The sequence below is a fragment of the Phocoena phocoena genome, chromosome 15 (genome assembly GCF_963924675.1).
Source record: "Phocoena phocoena chromosome 15, mPhoPho1.1, whole genome shotgun sequence".
Classification (NCBI taxonomy): Eukaryota; Metazoa; Chordata; class Mammalia; order Artiodactyla; family Phocoenidae; genus Phocoena; species Phocoena phocoena.
The window spans coordinates 76,196,619-76,210,833 of record NC_089233.1 but is presented as its reverse complement, the minus strand read 5'-3'; the positions used below and the strand labels follow the sequence as shown (position 1 = coordinate 76,210,833).

General features: G+C 42.9%; 1 protein-coding gene across 1 annotated transcript in view; it reads right to left on the bottom strand.

The window, feature by feature from the left end:
* Window positions 1-12,221, bottom strand: part of SLC9A8 (solute carrier family 9 member A8) — a 66,982-nt gene extending 54,761 nt beyond the window's left edge. Inside the window, exons 1-3 of the mRNA XM_065892755.1 lie at window positions 12,208-12,221; window positions 10,132-10,310; window positions 3,868-3,948 (exon numbers count right to left, since the gene is read on the bottom strand). Of these exons, the coding sequence (XP_065748827.1) occupies window positions 3,868-3,948; window positions 10,132-10,310; window positions 12,208-12,221 (274 nt within the window). The remainder of the gene's footprint in view (window positions 1-3,867; window positions 3,949-10,131; window positions 10,311-12,207) is intronic.
* Between the last annotated feature and the right edge of the window lie 1,994 nt (window positions 12,222-14,215).

The window sequence follows — 14,215 nt, the reverse complement described above, 5'->3', positions numbered from 1 at the left end:
AAAATACGGTTTTTCTAACTATCAGCAGTATTCAGGCTAAACCCTGGCATTTTGTAGTCAAATTCCATTCTTAACCCCATTCAGGCCTTTCCTCACTCTACGATAAAGTATGACTATGAAAAAAAAAATTATTCCTATTTTTGCTATATACAACAGAGGACAGTAGGCAGTACAACTATTTCATTTTCATTCCTTACCAATTTCAGCCCAAAATATATGAACAGTGGATCAGCACTAGATGGCCAATAAAAATAAATATGTGAACTTTACTAATACATGGAAAGAACAGTAAGAAGTGAAGAACACAAAAAATGATTGAAGCTCAAACCAAGTCAAGTCATCTGATGGGCATGTGTGCGTCTACACGTGGTTTGGAAGAGAAGGAAGCATGATAAAAAGAGCTGGTTGTCAATGAAAAGGATTTTTCTTCTTTATAGCTAAGTGTGAAAAAATATATATATACATTTTTTAAAGGCCCGAACTACAGAATTCCCTAAGTATAGAAAGTATCTGAAAGCTTTGAACAAGGGCCAAGGAAATAGCTTTAGAACTTCATGTTGATACTATGCTTTTATAAAGAATGAAAAAAGTCTCGATTCATTTGAAAATACAATAAAATAGAAGAGCAGAAATGTGCTTTTTGAGTACAGATAGTCCTCTTCTATACCTACGATTTCTTAGGAACTCTGAATGCTTAACACAAAAGGCCAACAGTATCTCTAAATGACTGTGGACTAAAAAGTAACTTCTGGTTAGAAAAAGTAGGCTAGGAAAACTTACCCCTGAAAGAATGAAAACCCCATTTTCTCTGGCAGCTTCATCTAGATTCTTTTTTGGCACAAAAGTTGGAAATTCTTGAAACGGTGGATATCTCAATATTTTGTTACACTTTGCTCCAGTAGGAGAAAGAAGTTTTCCTTCCATTTACATAGCTTTATGAAATACAGAACTACTTTGATAGCTTTGTTAGCATTTCTAAATTTTAACCAAATGTCCTCTAATATAACAAAAAGTCCTTTCTGGACCCCAGTACTCTCCCTAGACGTGCTCTTAGTATTCCAAGCACCTGAGTTAGCAAATAAGTACTGAAAGCAAGACTGACTTTCCATCACCCACTCCCAAGCCCCAGCTATATAGGCTACAGTTATTTGCGCAACATCAGCAAAGAAAGAAACCTTGTGGACGGACAGCCTTTGCTGACCCCCGGCACTGCTCCACTCCATGTCCAGTTCTGGGGTGGCCATTTGGTCAGACTTCATCCTACAACTTCTGGTGGAAGCAGGGGGAAGAGGAGGCCACCTTTCCCAGCGTGACTGCTACTGTAAGGACAGCAAGCCTGAAGCGGTCAAGTCTTACCATGTGGAGAGAGCCCGCCTTAGAGTGAAGCCAAAACAAAGGGAAGCACTGTTGAGAATGGAGAAAAACGGAGTCCGGGAGACTTGATCCAGCGAAGTCTGAAGCTGGCACCGCCTGTAGGTTTTTTGGTGCCATGAGCCAATGGGTGTGCAACTCCACCCACACCAATATCTGTTTTCTTTGAATCATTTTGAATTGATTTTGTCCATTGAATGGAAAGAGTCCTATATCAGTTAAGATGTTCTCCTCTGCAAGTAAAAGAACACCTGACTAAAAATGGCTTAAACAATGGATGTTTATTATCTCATGTAACAGGCAGCTCTGAGATAGGTAGTTTCAGGGCTATCAATTCTACAAAACAACAGTGCGGTCAAGAATCTGGGCTTCCCATCTGTCCCCTTGGCAAGCCTCAGCATTCTGGCTTCGTCTTTGAGCCACAGTGATTGCAAGATGGCTACCAGTGCTCCTGGCATCACATCCTCATACAACAGCATCAAAGGAAGGGGAAATTTCTCTTTTTATCAGAGAGGAAAAATGTTTCCAAAACTCCTCACCCCAGCACACTTCCCCTCAGTCTCACTGGCCAGACCTGGGTTTCACACTGCCTGCTGCCTCCACCCCTTTGAAACAACTACCACGATGGAGAAAACCAATCTTGACCTGGAGGAGGGGCCCACCTTCCTTGGCCACACTGTGGAAAGACACGGGGTCAAAGCGAGGGTTCTGTTTTCATGGAGGGGGAGTGGCCCTTAGGTAGGCACACAACAATGTCGCTGTAAGTCCTTGTACAAGCACTGGTGTTCAGTGACCCGCAGTTACTGAAACATTCAAGAGACAGTGAGGAACCTGACATTCCAAACCAAATTAAAGAACCACCACTTAAATTTCCATGTGCACAATACCTAAATACACACCAACTATAGGTCTTATTCTTAAGAAACTATGTAAACTGACCACAAAACTGTAACTTCCTTGCAGTGGCTTTTTAAGTCTTTACTGAATGCCCCAGAATAATAGGTATTAGCTATATAGGTTATTTTCGAGGTGCCTAATATCAGGAAAGGAATGCTAACAAGTGATCCTCCTCTTCTTAGAGCTCTAAGGCTCTTGTTAACTAAGTTTGTTAGAATCTGCCAGGATGTGTAGCTGAAGAGACTGCTCAGTAGAGAGCAGGAACTCTGAGTAAAATTGATTTCTAACTCTTTACTGAAGATCAAAATTATCCAGTGGTACATCTTCCTTAAAATATGGCATCACCTGGGGGTTACGGGACTTAAATGAGATGGCAATGTGAAAGCTCATAGGCCAGAGCCTGGCACTTCGTAGTACTGTGAAGTCCAGGGAAAATATAGGAGGGGCTGAAACAGAGTAGTAGGGATGCTGGTACTGGTAGGGGAAGGAGAATGAACAGAGTCTGATCATTCATTTCTAAAGTTAACCTAAGCTGCTGCTATATTGCGAAAAATACTAAATACTATACTAAACCAGATCTAAGGCAAAGAAAATTAACTTATAAAGCACCAGTGGTGATAAGGAAAATTAAATATTATCAGTAGGCAAGTGGAAACTAGTAAAAGTAACTACAATATAATAGGCTGGTGAAAGCTTTGGCTGGCCTTAGTGAAACCCGATTTACTATCCCTTAAGCTTCCCCACCTACATCTTCATTTTAATACTTACTGAAAAGTAAGGTCCCTGCTTCATTAACCACTTCAATGAACTTACATGTGAGGTCAACTGTGATTACAGTGATTCATACATTCTAAATAGAGGCTAATTATCTTAACAGTTAATTGCCACAGGAAACAAAAGAGGGAAATATAAGTGAGGTAGAATGGAATGCTCTCTGAAGACCTCAGATCTGACTGACATTAAAGTGAGCCATTCCTCCATCCTAAACCTTAAAGTGAGAGCCTCTTCCGGCTGTAAAATTCAGTGATTCTATGAATTAACTGTCAATTCTTCGCCTTAGTCGAGTGACAGCACAGCCTAGTAGCAGACCTTAGAATAAACAGTGTGAATGTTCATTTCCAAAGCTAACCCAAACCATCGCTATATTGGGAAAGAATTTCTAAATATACTAAACCAGATCTACAAGGCAAAGAAAACTTATAAAGTATATATAATTTTATATATAAAATTAACTTAAAAAGCAGTGGTGATAAGAAAAAAATAAATATCATTGGTAGGCAACTTGAAACTAGAAATAAAGTAACTACAATATAATAAGCGGATAAAAGCCTTGGATGTGCCCTGAGGGTGGTTCTAGAAGTAGAAAGGGCTCTCAAGTTGGATAGAGGGGCTTCTATGTGACCTTTAGGAGGTCATCACCCCTGAGCCCCCAGTGTCCTCATCTGTAAAATGGGATCATAACACCCTCATGGCAGCTTGCAGTGACAATGAAATGAGCTCAGGTATACACCACATCTCTTGTGGTTCCTAGCACTTTGGAGGCACTCAGAAAGTGCTATAGTTAGTGCTTTTATTATAGGATCACCAATAAGCACTTACCTAAAGAGACAACAGCAACGCTCTCTGGCAAGAAATGTAATCTGTATCGGATCAGTAGATGCACCAATATGATGCAGATAGCTGTGGGAAAAAATAAGACTTTTTTTTAAAATTATTTTTTTAACATCTTTATTGGAGTATAATTGCTTAACAATGGTGTGTTAGTTTCTGCTGTATAACAAAGTGAATCAGCTATAGTATACATATATCCCCATATCTCCTCCCTCGTGCGTCTCCCTCCCACCCTCCCTAACCCACCCCTCTAGGTGGTCACAAAGCACTGAGCTGATCTCCCTATGCTATGCGCCTGCTTCCCACTAGCTATCTATTTTATATTTGGTAGTGTATATATGTCCATGCCACTCTCACTTTGCCCCAGCTTACCCTTCCCCCTCCCCATGTCCTCAAGTCCATTCTCTACGTCTTTTCTTCGTCTTTATTCCTGTCCTGCCCCTAGAAAACAGCCCAACTTTGAATGATAAACACCAAGTCCAAGGCAGGGGTTATTTCTAGGAGGCTGCCAGGGAAATGGACAACTGACAATGACACAGTAAACTTCAGCTGTATTTTCAATTTCTTATTTCTTAACCAGGAGGTAGCTGCATGGTGTTCACTACATATTCTCCGTATTTCTTTACATGCCTGAACCAGTTTGTTTTCCAGTTGTTGAAAGAGCAACAGACATCTACCGCTATTCTAAGCTGTAAACCTTATACACCCACTTAAAATTATTCAAATTTCCCTGATTCTGAGAAATGATCCTCAATGGTGAGGAGGAAGTTAATGAAATCAATCACTTTTATGCAACTAGAGCTGCAAAAGAATGTATGTTGACACAAAGTATCTTGCCACCACATGATCTCTTTTAATGCAGAAGGAAGTAAGGGTGTTTTAAAAAACAGAACAAAGTTAATATTGGTTTGGTGATAAGAGCATCAGAGACCTGAAGACGGGGTGTTTGCTCCCCAGATAGGTACTGGGGCTCCCACTGATTGAGGGCTTCCCATGAGCCAGGCACTGTACCGAGCACTTCCCAAACGCTGTCTCATTTGACCCTCAACACCCCTCTCTGAATGAGCTGTTATCACCACTACCTCCTTTGATTCAAGATAAAAGCGGAGGCTTAGAGAGCTCACACCGCTGGTAGACGCCACAGGGTTGAGCTTAATTCCAACCCTGTGCCCTTAACCCTGGGCACCCACCACCTCCCTCCCTGCAGCCTTCATTCCTCAACCAGCAAAATAAGAATAACGTCTGACTTTCCTCACAGGGGTGTTGTCATGAAAGAAAAGAAACAGAAAGATGTAAAACTATTTGAAAGGAATACATATTTCTGAACAACAAAAAAAAAAGCACACTTTTGCATAAATAACTCCTAAATGTAATTTCAAGACCCAAATGTTAGCGTGCATGTCTTTTTCTCTTACTAGGCACCTAGGTGGTATGCCATCTCATCAATCAAAGTATTACCTTGATAGTACTAAAAATAAATGTGTTGCCTTTTTTTTTTTTGTAAAAGGAAATGTTTAAACAATCTGCATGGCTGTGAACTGGCCACCCTCAGAGCCCACACTGACAAATTAGATTATCTTTAGTCCCACCAAGAAGCACCAGGTGGCCAGAGAAAGGAAACAGCTGTAAATACAGAAATTTTGTCCTCCTTTCATTCTGTGCCCTAAACTATCAATCTGTGGTGTTATTTTATTATAAATATTTAGCCTAGTTAGAAAAATCCTACATTAAATACTAACAGCAAGAAAAAAGTTCCAATGCATTAGTACATGTAACCAAGGAGAACGCCTATTGCCTAAAAAGGCAGGCAGGTAAGCACGTAAGTAGACAGAAAATTGATCTAAGGAGTGGGATCAGTTTCTGCTCTTTCTTTGCACCAAGCTGGATGAAAAAAGTTTACAGTTTCTTCTCATAAATCCCACAACTATTTGCAGCTTTAAGAGCAAAAGAGAAAGCTCTCTCAATGGAGAGAGTTACATGTAAGAACGATCAATGCCAGGGAATGGTCTTCAGCTATAAAAAGAAGGAGATCTGCAAAGACAACCCAAAGAATCGGAGAAAATATTTTTAAGTCATATGTCTGATAAAGGTCTAGTGTCCAGAGTATATAAAGAACTCTGACAACTCAACAACAAAAAGACAACACAATTTTAAAATGGGCAAAAGACTTAAACTGACACTTCTCTAAAGAGATGCAAATGGCCAATAAACATATGAAAAGATGCTCATCAGCATTAATCATTAGAAAAATGCAAATCAAAACCACAATGAGGACATCCCTGGTGGCGCAGTGGTTGAGAGTCCACCTGCCGATGCAGGTGACTCGGGTTCGTGCCCCGGTCCAGGAGGATCCCACGTGCCGCGGAGCGGCTGGGCCCGTGAGCCATGGCCGCTGAGCCTGCGCGTCCGTCCGGAGCCTGTGCTCCGCAATGGGAGAGACCACAGCAGTGAGAGGACTGTGTACCGCAAAAAACAAAACAAAACAAAACAAAAAAACCCACAATGAGAAACAAAAAAGAAACAACACAATGAGATAAAACTTCACACCCTAGGCTATAATTAACATAACAAGTGTTGACAAGGATGGAGAGAAACTGGGACCCTTGTGCATTGCTGGTGGGAATGTAAAATGGTGCAGCCTCTGTGGAAAAGTTTGGCAGTTCCTGAGAAAGTTACACGTAGAGTAACCACTTAACCCAGCAATTCCACTCCTGAGTATGTACCCAACAGAAATAAAAACATATGCCCACATAAAAACCCGTACAAAGGGGCTTCCCTGGTGGCGCAGTGGTTGAGAGTCCACCTGCCGATGCAGGGGACACGGGTTCGTGCCCCGTTCCAGGAAGATCCCACATGCCGTGGAGCGGCTGGGCCCATGAGCCATGGCCGCTGGGCCTGTGCATCTGGAGCCTGTGCTCCACAATGGGAGAGGCCATAACAGTGAGAGGCCCGCATACCGCAAAAGAAAAAAAAAAAAAAAGTACAAAAATGTTCATAGCAGCACTATTCACAGTAGCCAAAAGGTGGAAACAATCCAAATGCCCATCAAGTGATGAATGGATAAACATAATGTGGAATATTATTCAGCCATAAAAAGGAAGGGAATTCTGACATGCCACAACATGGATGAAGCTTGAAAACATATGCCAAGTGAAAGAAGCCAGACATAAAAGGTCACATATTGTATGGTTCCAATTGTATGAGATATTCTGAGTAGGCAAATTCCTAGAGACAGCAGAACAGTGTTTACCAGAGACTGAGGGGACGGAATGGGGAGGGACTGCTTTTAATAGGAACTGGGTTTCCTTTTGGGGTGATGAAAATGTTCTAGAACTAGATAATGGTGATGGTTGCCCAGTACTGTGAATGTACTAAATGCCACTAAATTGTGCACTTTGAAATGGTAAATTTTATGTTATGTTTATTTTACCACATACACATCCTTTTTCTTAAAAAAAGGATGAGGTAGATACAAAAAGACTAACATGGAAAAATCTCCAAGACATTCTGTAAGATGAAAAGGCAAGTTATAGGACCCCACTTGTATTAAAACAAACTCCAAACTATATGTGCCTGTTGGTGTGTATGTGCTTACGAATGTACACATGTATATATACACGCACAAGTGCATGTTTTCAAGTACACTTGGGAAAAAACAGAGCAAGAAGGGACAAAAACTTCTGTGCTATATGGAGGGTATGAGTACAAGTTAATGTTTCCAATTTTTCATGCCTGAAGTTTTAATTACAGAAAATATATTGAAACATAGGCATGTCAATTTTAACAACTCCATTAAATTTAATGGCCCATAAAATGTGTCAAATGATGCTAATAGTTAAGTCAATAATAATGACTCACTATTGTCTCTGTGGAGTCAAAGATCAGCAAGGGTTAAGTGTAAGTCAACTGATCTCAAGCTTCTAAAAGTCAAAAGTAACCAGAGTTTTGGCATCCTTTCCACACAAAAGTTACAATTTCATTTGACCTGACTAAAATAGCAAACAAAAGTGGTAAATCCATTCCAGGTTATGAGTTCCTGAAGTCTAGAATAATCTATGGACTATTTCCCGCAATTCACTAGTCTATATATTTAGTGAGCTGGCAAGTTACTTATTAACAGCCATTTTATTTTTATCAGATTTACACTGTTTGGACACATAATCACAAATAAATATACAAGATACTTAATAATTTGTTGATATACAAGAACAGAGGAAAAAAATGCCTTCAAATTTACTTAGAAAGCATTCCACTCTTCTAAGGTATGCTGACCTACACATAAAAAGTGGAGATACCAACTCATCAACTGATTAGGTGAAAACTGAAACCATCTGATATCAGTATGACTCTAAAGTATAGGTTTATGATCTGTTTAAAGAGAAGACAATCCAATTGAAATATTCAGCACTACTAAATACAGTTCAGCCCTTTTTGGCCTCAAAGAGGCCAAAAGTGGGTAGGATTTTGTCTGGATTAAAAAGCACATCATAAAAACCTGTTTTGTGATCTCCGGCACAAGCTAATCCTACACGCTCCACACCCTGAAAGTTACTTTGAAAGCCTTATCTTTTTCACCCTCCGGTGAAAAAAGTGATTACAAAACAGAAGTTTTTTTCCTAAGGCTTGCCTTTTATATTTCCTAACATATCATGCTGACAACAATGTAAATAGACTAATAATACTCTTTCAGGTTTAAGGATTCAGGTACTAAAGACTTCTTGATCAAGGGAAGAACTGCTTTTCTTCTTTGTATTCAACTACTGTAACAAAAGGAAAAAAAAGAAAACAAAACAAGATTCCTTGATTGTTAAAGTAATCCCCTAGAAATAGAATTCAATTACGCTGAAAGAGTAAAAAATTATTTGGGCATATCAAATCTAAATGGACATTGTACACTTGTGGTTTGTGTACTTTTTCAGTGTACAACTTAGACGTTTTTTAAAAACTATGAAAGACAAGGATGAGTCCTGGGATTTTAAATAAAATTAGTATCTTATTAAAATTATTTAATTAACAGAGTCTGAATAGAAATGTGAAAGAAGTTAACACTTTTCCTCAAAAAAAAGTCCTAACAGCCATCTATTATGGCTATGGAAATACTCTGCACTTTTCCATTTTTTTGTACCTTCCTTTCTTATGAAAAGATCTAATCAGAAATATGACTCAGTATCATTAAAGAGAAGCAGAAAATGTAAACATTCCAACTTCACTCTTCAAACAAAAGTTTGGAGGGTCATATTTGAAGCTATTTCTTCTTTAGCTGATCCAAAGTGGTTGTGCAGTTTCAACTGGTCTTCTGGTCTAAAACAGGTGTCTACTGTCCACAGTCTCTGGGGGGGGAGCTAAGTTACTGCCTTTTATCTAAAATTCCTGACCGATGTCTGGCAACCTGGATATTAGCCTCTAGTCTCCCCCAAACCAGGTCTGTCAATAATTTAACCTCTCTGGGCCTAAATTTCTTCACCTGTTAAAGGAGGAAGTCGAATAAAATGAGATTTTCAGTTTGAGAGAGTGAATCTGTTTAAAGAAAAACATTATATAGGTAAATAACATCACAGATGGTACACAGATATGGCAAAAGTCATGACCATGGTTAATGGGAATGACGGACGTTAAGGAAAACAGTGTGCTAGGGCAAGGGTGTGTGATCTTTTACTCACAGCAAACCTCTTAACTAAGTAAAATTTTACGTGGAGGCCTAATGGGTACGAGGGACAAAATGCTGCTCTGGTCAGAAAGCTGGATGCTCTGCCATTTCACGCCCCACCCCACCCCCTGCTCCTACCGCCACCTACACAGAAACACACAGAGACTCTCAGGAGAGGAGTCTGAAATACACTCAACTAGATGTTCAAAGTTCTCTCTAGAGCAAAAATTCTTTAATTCTTCCTTTCATAGGATGTCTAAGATATATAAAGGGCTCTTCAGAATTGCTCAGCTCAATGATTTTATAAAGAAAAAGGAGTACCCTGTTATGATGTTATGAACGGACTGATCACTGACCCTCAGCGTTTGAAGTGAAAACCAAACAGGAGGAAGACTTGACCAAGTCAACAGTGGTTGACACGGGGTTGACCACACAGACAGCACACACAGACACTCTCAATGCCAGATGTTGGCGTCTCCGTACGCACTCACCGCGGCGCACTCACTCACCGCAGGCCGCACTCACCGAGGGCCGCACTCACCCCGGGCCGCACCCACCGCGGGCCGCACTCACCGAGGGCCACACTCACCGCGGCCCGCACTCACCGAGCACCAGGAGGCTGAAGAAAATGGTCATGCCGCTCGACTGCTCCTCCTGCTGAGCCTGCTGCCCCGTCTGCACCGGGAGGATGGGCTTGGCGGGGCTCGGGCGCACCAGTTTCGTAGTGACCGCCAGGGTGGTGTGAAGGGTGACATTGAAACCGTCATGAGTTGTATTGGGGAACCTGTTGGAGAACATAAAAAGCAGCGGAATTAGACAAAGGAAAAAGGGCCCCGAATTACCAACACACACACAAACCAGACAGAGAACTTTGGCACGGAGCCTGATGGGATTCACAACCCTTGCAACCAAGAGGCAGGCCTCGGAGAGAAACTGATTAGGAAGATTCCCTCCTGCTGCAGCACGAGGGTACCAGTGGCCTCAGGTACTCTGAACGCGAACACTAAGAGGACAGGGACAAGGGGGAATCAGGACCGGTGTAGAATCAAAGGCTGTCTGCTCTTTGGCACTTAATGGGGGATTTAAAGGGAGGCAAACTGGAGTCTCATCATATTCCAAGGTCCAACATTATTTACTAAGTGCCTTATCTCTCCAGTTTACATTCTTTTCCTTAGATGGTATCTGCAAGCTGAAGAAGCCACTGAATTTGCCTAGTTGTTGATCTGGGCAGAATGCTCTACCCTACTTTACAAAAACCTTCTCTGAGTTCAAAAAGCCCAAATGTAATCCCCTCTGTAATCTCCTCCTCCACACTACTGCTGTGTTCCTCACACTATCTCCTCACAGTGTTGGGATTGTAAACTAGCACGATATTGACATAATGATCACTGTAACTGTGATTATAACAACTAATGTTTTTTGAGTACCGCTTAATTCCAGGAACCAGGTAACATACCAAGTCTCATTTAATGGGCCTAATAAGCCTGAGGTGGACACTACTCCGTTCTCTTCTTCACCCATGAATAACAAGCTCAGACAGATTGCATAACTTGGCGAGTATCAGTCAGTGGCAGAATCAAGCTTTAAGTCCAAACTTGAAATCACTGAGTCATACCACCTCTTTTGCTTTGTGCTGCTGAGGCCCAGTTTAGTGTCTGGGACAGAGAAGATGCTCAATAAGTAATGTGACTAAATGAAATGACCACCAGGCCAAAAGACATGCATGAAAAGTTGTCAGGTGAGGAAGTCAAAGTTCAACCATGGGGTTGGTTCCTTGTTCATTTTCTCATACTCATTCCACAAATATAGATGGGGCACCTATAACATGCAACAGACTGTGCCTGGCAGGTATGTAGATGGACTGGGAGTGGTCCTTCCCCAGCAGCACCAGGAGGACAGAGGCACCTTCACCCCCTTTATCTCATCTTGTACAGTTAGCTCCCTTGCTCTCCACACTCCAGCCATCCTGCCGTTCTTTCTGTCCCTCAAAAAGGCACTAGGCTCTTTCTTGCTCCTGGCCTTTTGCACCTTTTGTTTCCTCTCCTATCCCTCCTTCTGGTCACTAAGGTTTCATGTGGCACGTCACCTCTTCCCGAGAAGCCTCCCACACACCAACACCACTCCGTTTCCTCCAGAGCACTGAAATCATCTAGTCTATTTATGGTCTTCTTTTTCCACTAGAATGGAAGCTCCCAGAGAGCGGCTCAGGGTCGGCCTCCTTCACTACCATGTGACCAGGGCCTGAAATAGAGTAGATGGCCACCAGTTAACGAATAAATGAAACTCACTGAAGGAAACAGATGTGAAAAATAGTCATTACAATGGAGGAGGTGACTGGCTACGTAAGGGGTGCAGCTGGGGGACTTTCTGGAGGCAGCGAAGCGCTGCGTAATCAGCGGATGCGAAAACTAGGAAAGTGAAATTTGGCTTGCGGTTTCCGCAAGACGGCTTTCGAGACCTATGCTGGGCAGCCGATCCCTAGCCAGAGGGTCCAACCTCTAGGAGGCTGCACGGCCCAGGCCCGTCCCTCCAGCCCTCCTCGCAGGCGCCGGCATGGTCAGTCCTGGCCAACCAGCACAAAGAGCTCCGCCTTCTGGGGCCGGAGGGCGGCCTGAGGTGCTCGCAGTCACCCGATGGGGCCCAGCCCTGCCGCCTCCGCCGCCCGGGAAAAACCCACTCACTCCTCTTCCGCCATCTTCTCCCCAATCCTGCGGAGCCTCCGAGACCACCGAGCCGCGGGGCTAGCAGGGCCCGCTTTTGCTTCCGGCTTCCGCTGGAGGCGCGGAACGGGGGGCGGGGTCTCGGCTGCGCAAGGGCGGCACTTCTGTCTTTTCGTCTCTATGGCCCGAGGGTGGGAGGTCTTCCGGGAATGTTGCTAGCGTCTGTCTGGCCTGAGTGTTTTGACCCTCCGGCCCTACGAGAGTCCAGTTTTTCCCTTCCACAGGGTAGGGACATTTTGGGGGAAACTCCTGTGAGGTCACTGTGACTCACCCTGAAAGCAAGCTCTTTCTTCTCAGTGTCCAGGAATTCGCCATGCTGAAATTGGGAAGGAAGCTTCTAGCGTAAGCTGTGCAGAGGGACCCCAGATATATACTTCCCCAATCTCGGTTTTCCCCAGCTGTGAAGAGACCTAGCCACCTGGGTTTAGCAGAATCGTGCGGTATTCTCTCTGCATTTATTGAGTTCTGACCATATGCCTGTCGTTAAAATAGGTGATGATGATCTAGGAATAGATCGTTCATTAATTTGTTCATTGTCTCAACAAATACTCATTAGACGCCTATATGAGCTTAGCAGTGGTCTATGGGGTTGGGGATACAGGAACAAGGAACAAGGTGAGTTTGGAGGGGTAGGAAGAACCCCATCGGGAGAGCTTGGTACACTGTTATGAGGCCTTTGAGTTTGACACCACCTCTGCTGTTACCTCCCTTCTTGGTCGAAACCATCGTATCTCAGCAGCTGTGATAGCTGCTTAAACCCTCTTTCTGACTCTGCTATTGTTCTTTAAGCTTTTCCACACATCGGCCTCAGTGATCCTTTTGAGCTGCAGTCACGCCGCTGCTCAAAATGTACACTGGCTTCCAATCTCAATCTGAGGGAAAAAACACTTGGAGAATCTCCAAGACTGAACCCTGACCCCTTACCCCCGTGAGGTCAATCCCCTCTTCTCCTCATGCACACTTTCCACGATGGTCACAGTGGCTTCCTCGGGGTACCTAAAACACACCAGGAACACTTCCACCCATGTATTTGCTGAGCCCTTAGTCAAGGATACTCTCGGCTCCTAGGTTGCCCCTTGGCTCCCACCTTTCCCAGTTTTGGGCTTTTTGTTTACCCTTTTTTTGTCCATTATACCTTCTCTGACCACCTTGGGTCTAAAGCCCAAGCCCTCTTCCCTTCCCTCTGTTATTCCCCTACAGAACACTGAACATATTAATAGTACGTTTTACTTATATATTCGTTTATTGTCCTTCTCTCCATGAGAATGTAAACTTCTGAATGCAGAAGTTTTGTTCTCTGTTTTATCTCCAGTGCCTGGAATAGTATCTGGCATATAGTAGGTACTCAAGAAAAAATGATCCTTGAATAAATAATCCATTTTGAGTTTATTTTTGTGTATGGTGTTAGGGAGTGTTCTAATTTCATTCTCAGAATAGGAGAAAATATTTGCAAATGAAGCAACCGACAAGGGATTATCTCATGCAGCTCATGCAGCTCAATACCAAAAAAACAAATAACCCAGATAAAAAATGGACAGAAGGGCTTCCCTGGTGGCGCAGTGGTTGAGAATCTGCCTGCCAATGCAGGGGACACGGGTTTGAGCCCTGGTCTGGGAAGATCCCACATGCCGTGGAGCAACTAAGCCCGTGTGCCACAAACTACTGAAGCCCACGTGCCTAGAGTCCAAGGTCTGCAACAAGAGAAGCCACCGCAATGAGAGCCCCGTGCACCATAACCAAGAGTAGCCCCCGCTCGCGGCAACGGAAGAAAGCCCGTGGGCAGCAACGAAGACCCAATGCAGGCAAAAGTAAACAAATAAAATAAAATAAATTTAAAAATGGGCAGAAGATCTAAATAGACATTTCTCCAAAGAAGACATGCAGATGGCCAAAAAGCACATGAAAATATGCTCAATATCACTAATTATTAGAGAAATGCAAATCAAAACTGCAATGAGGTATCACCTCA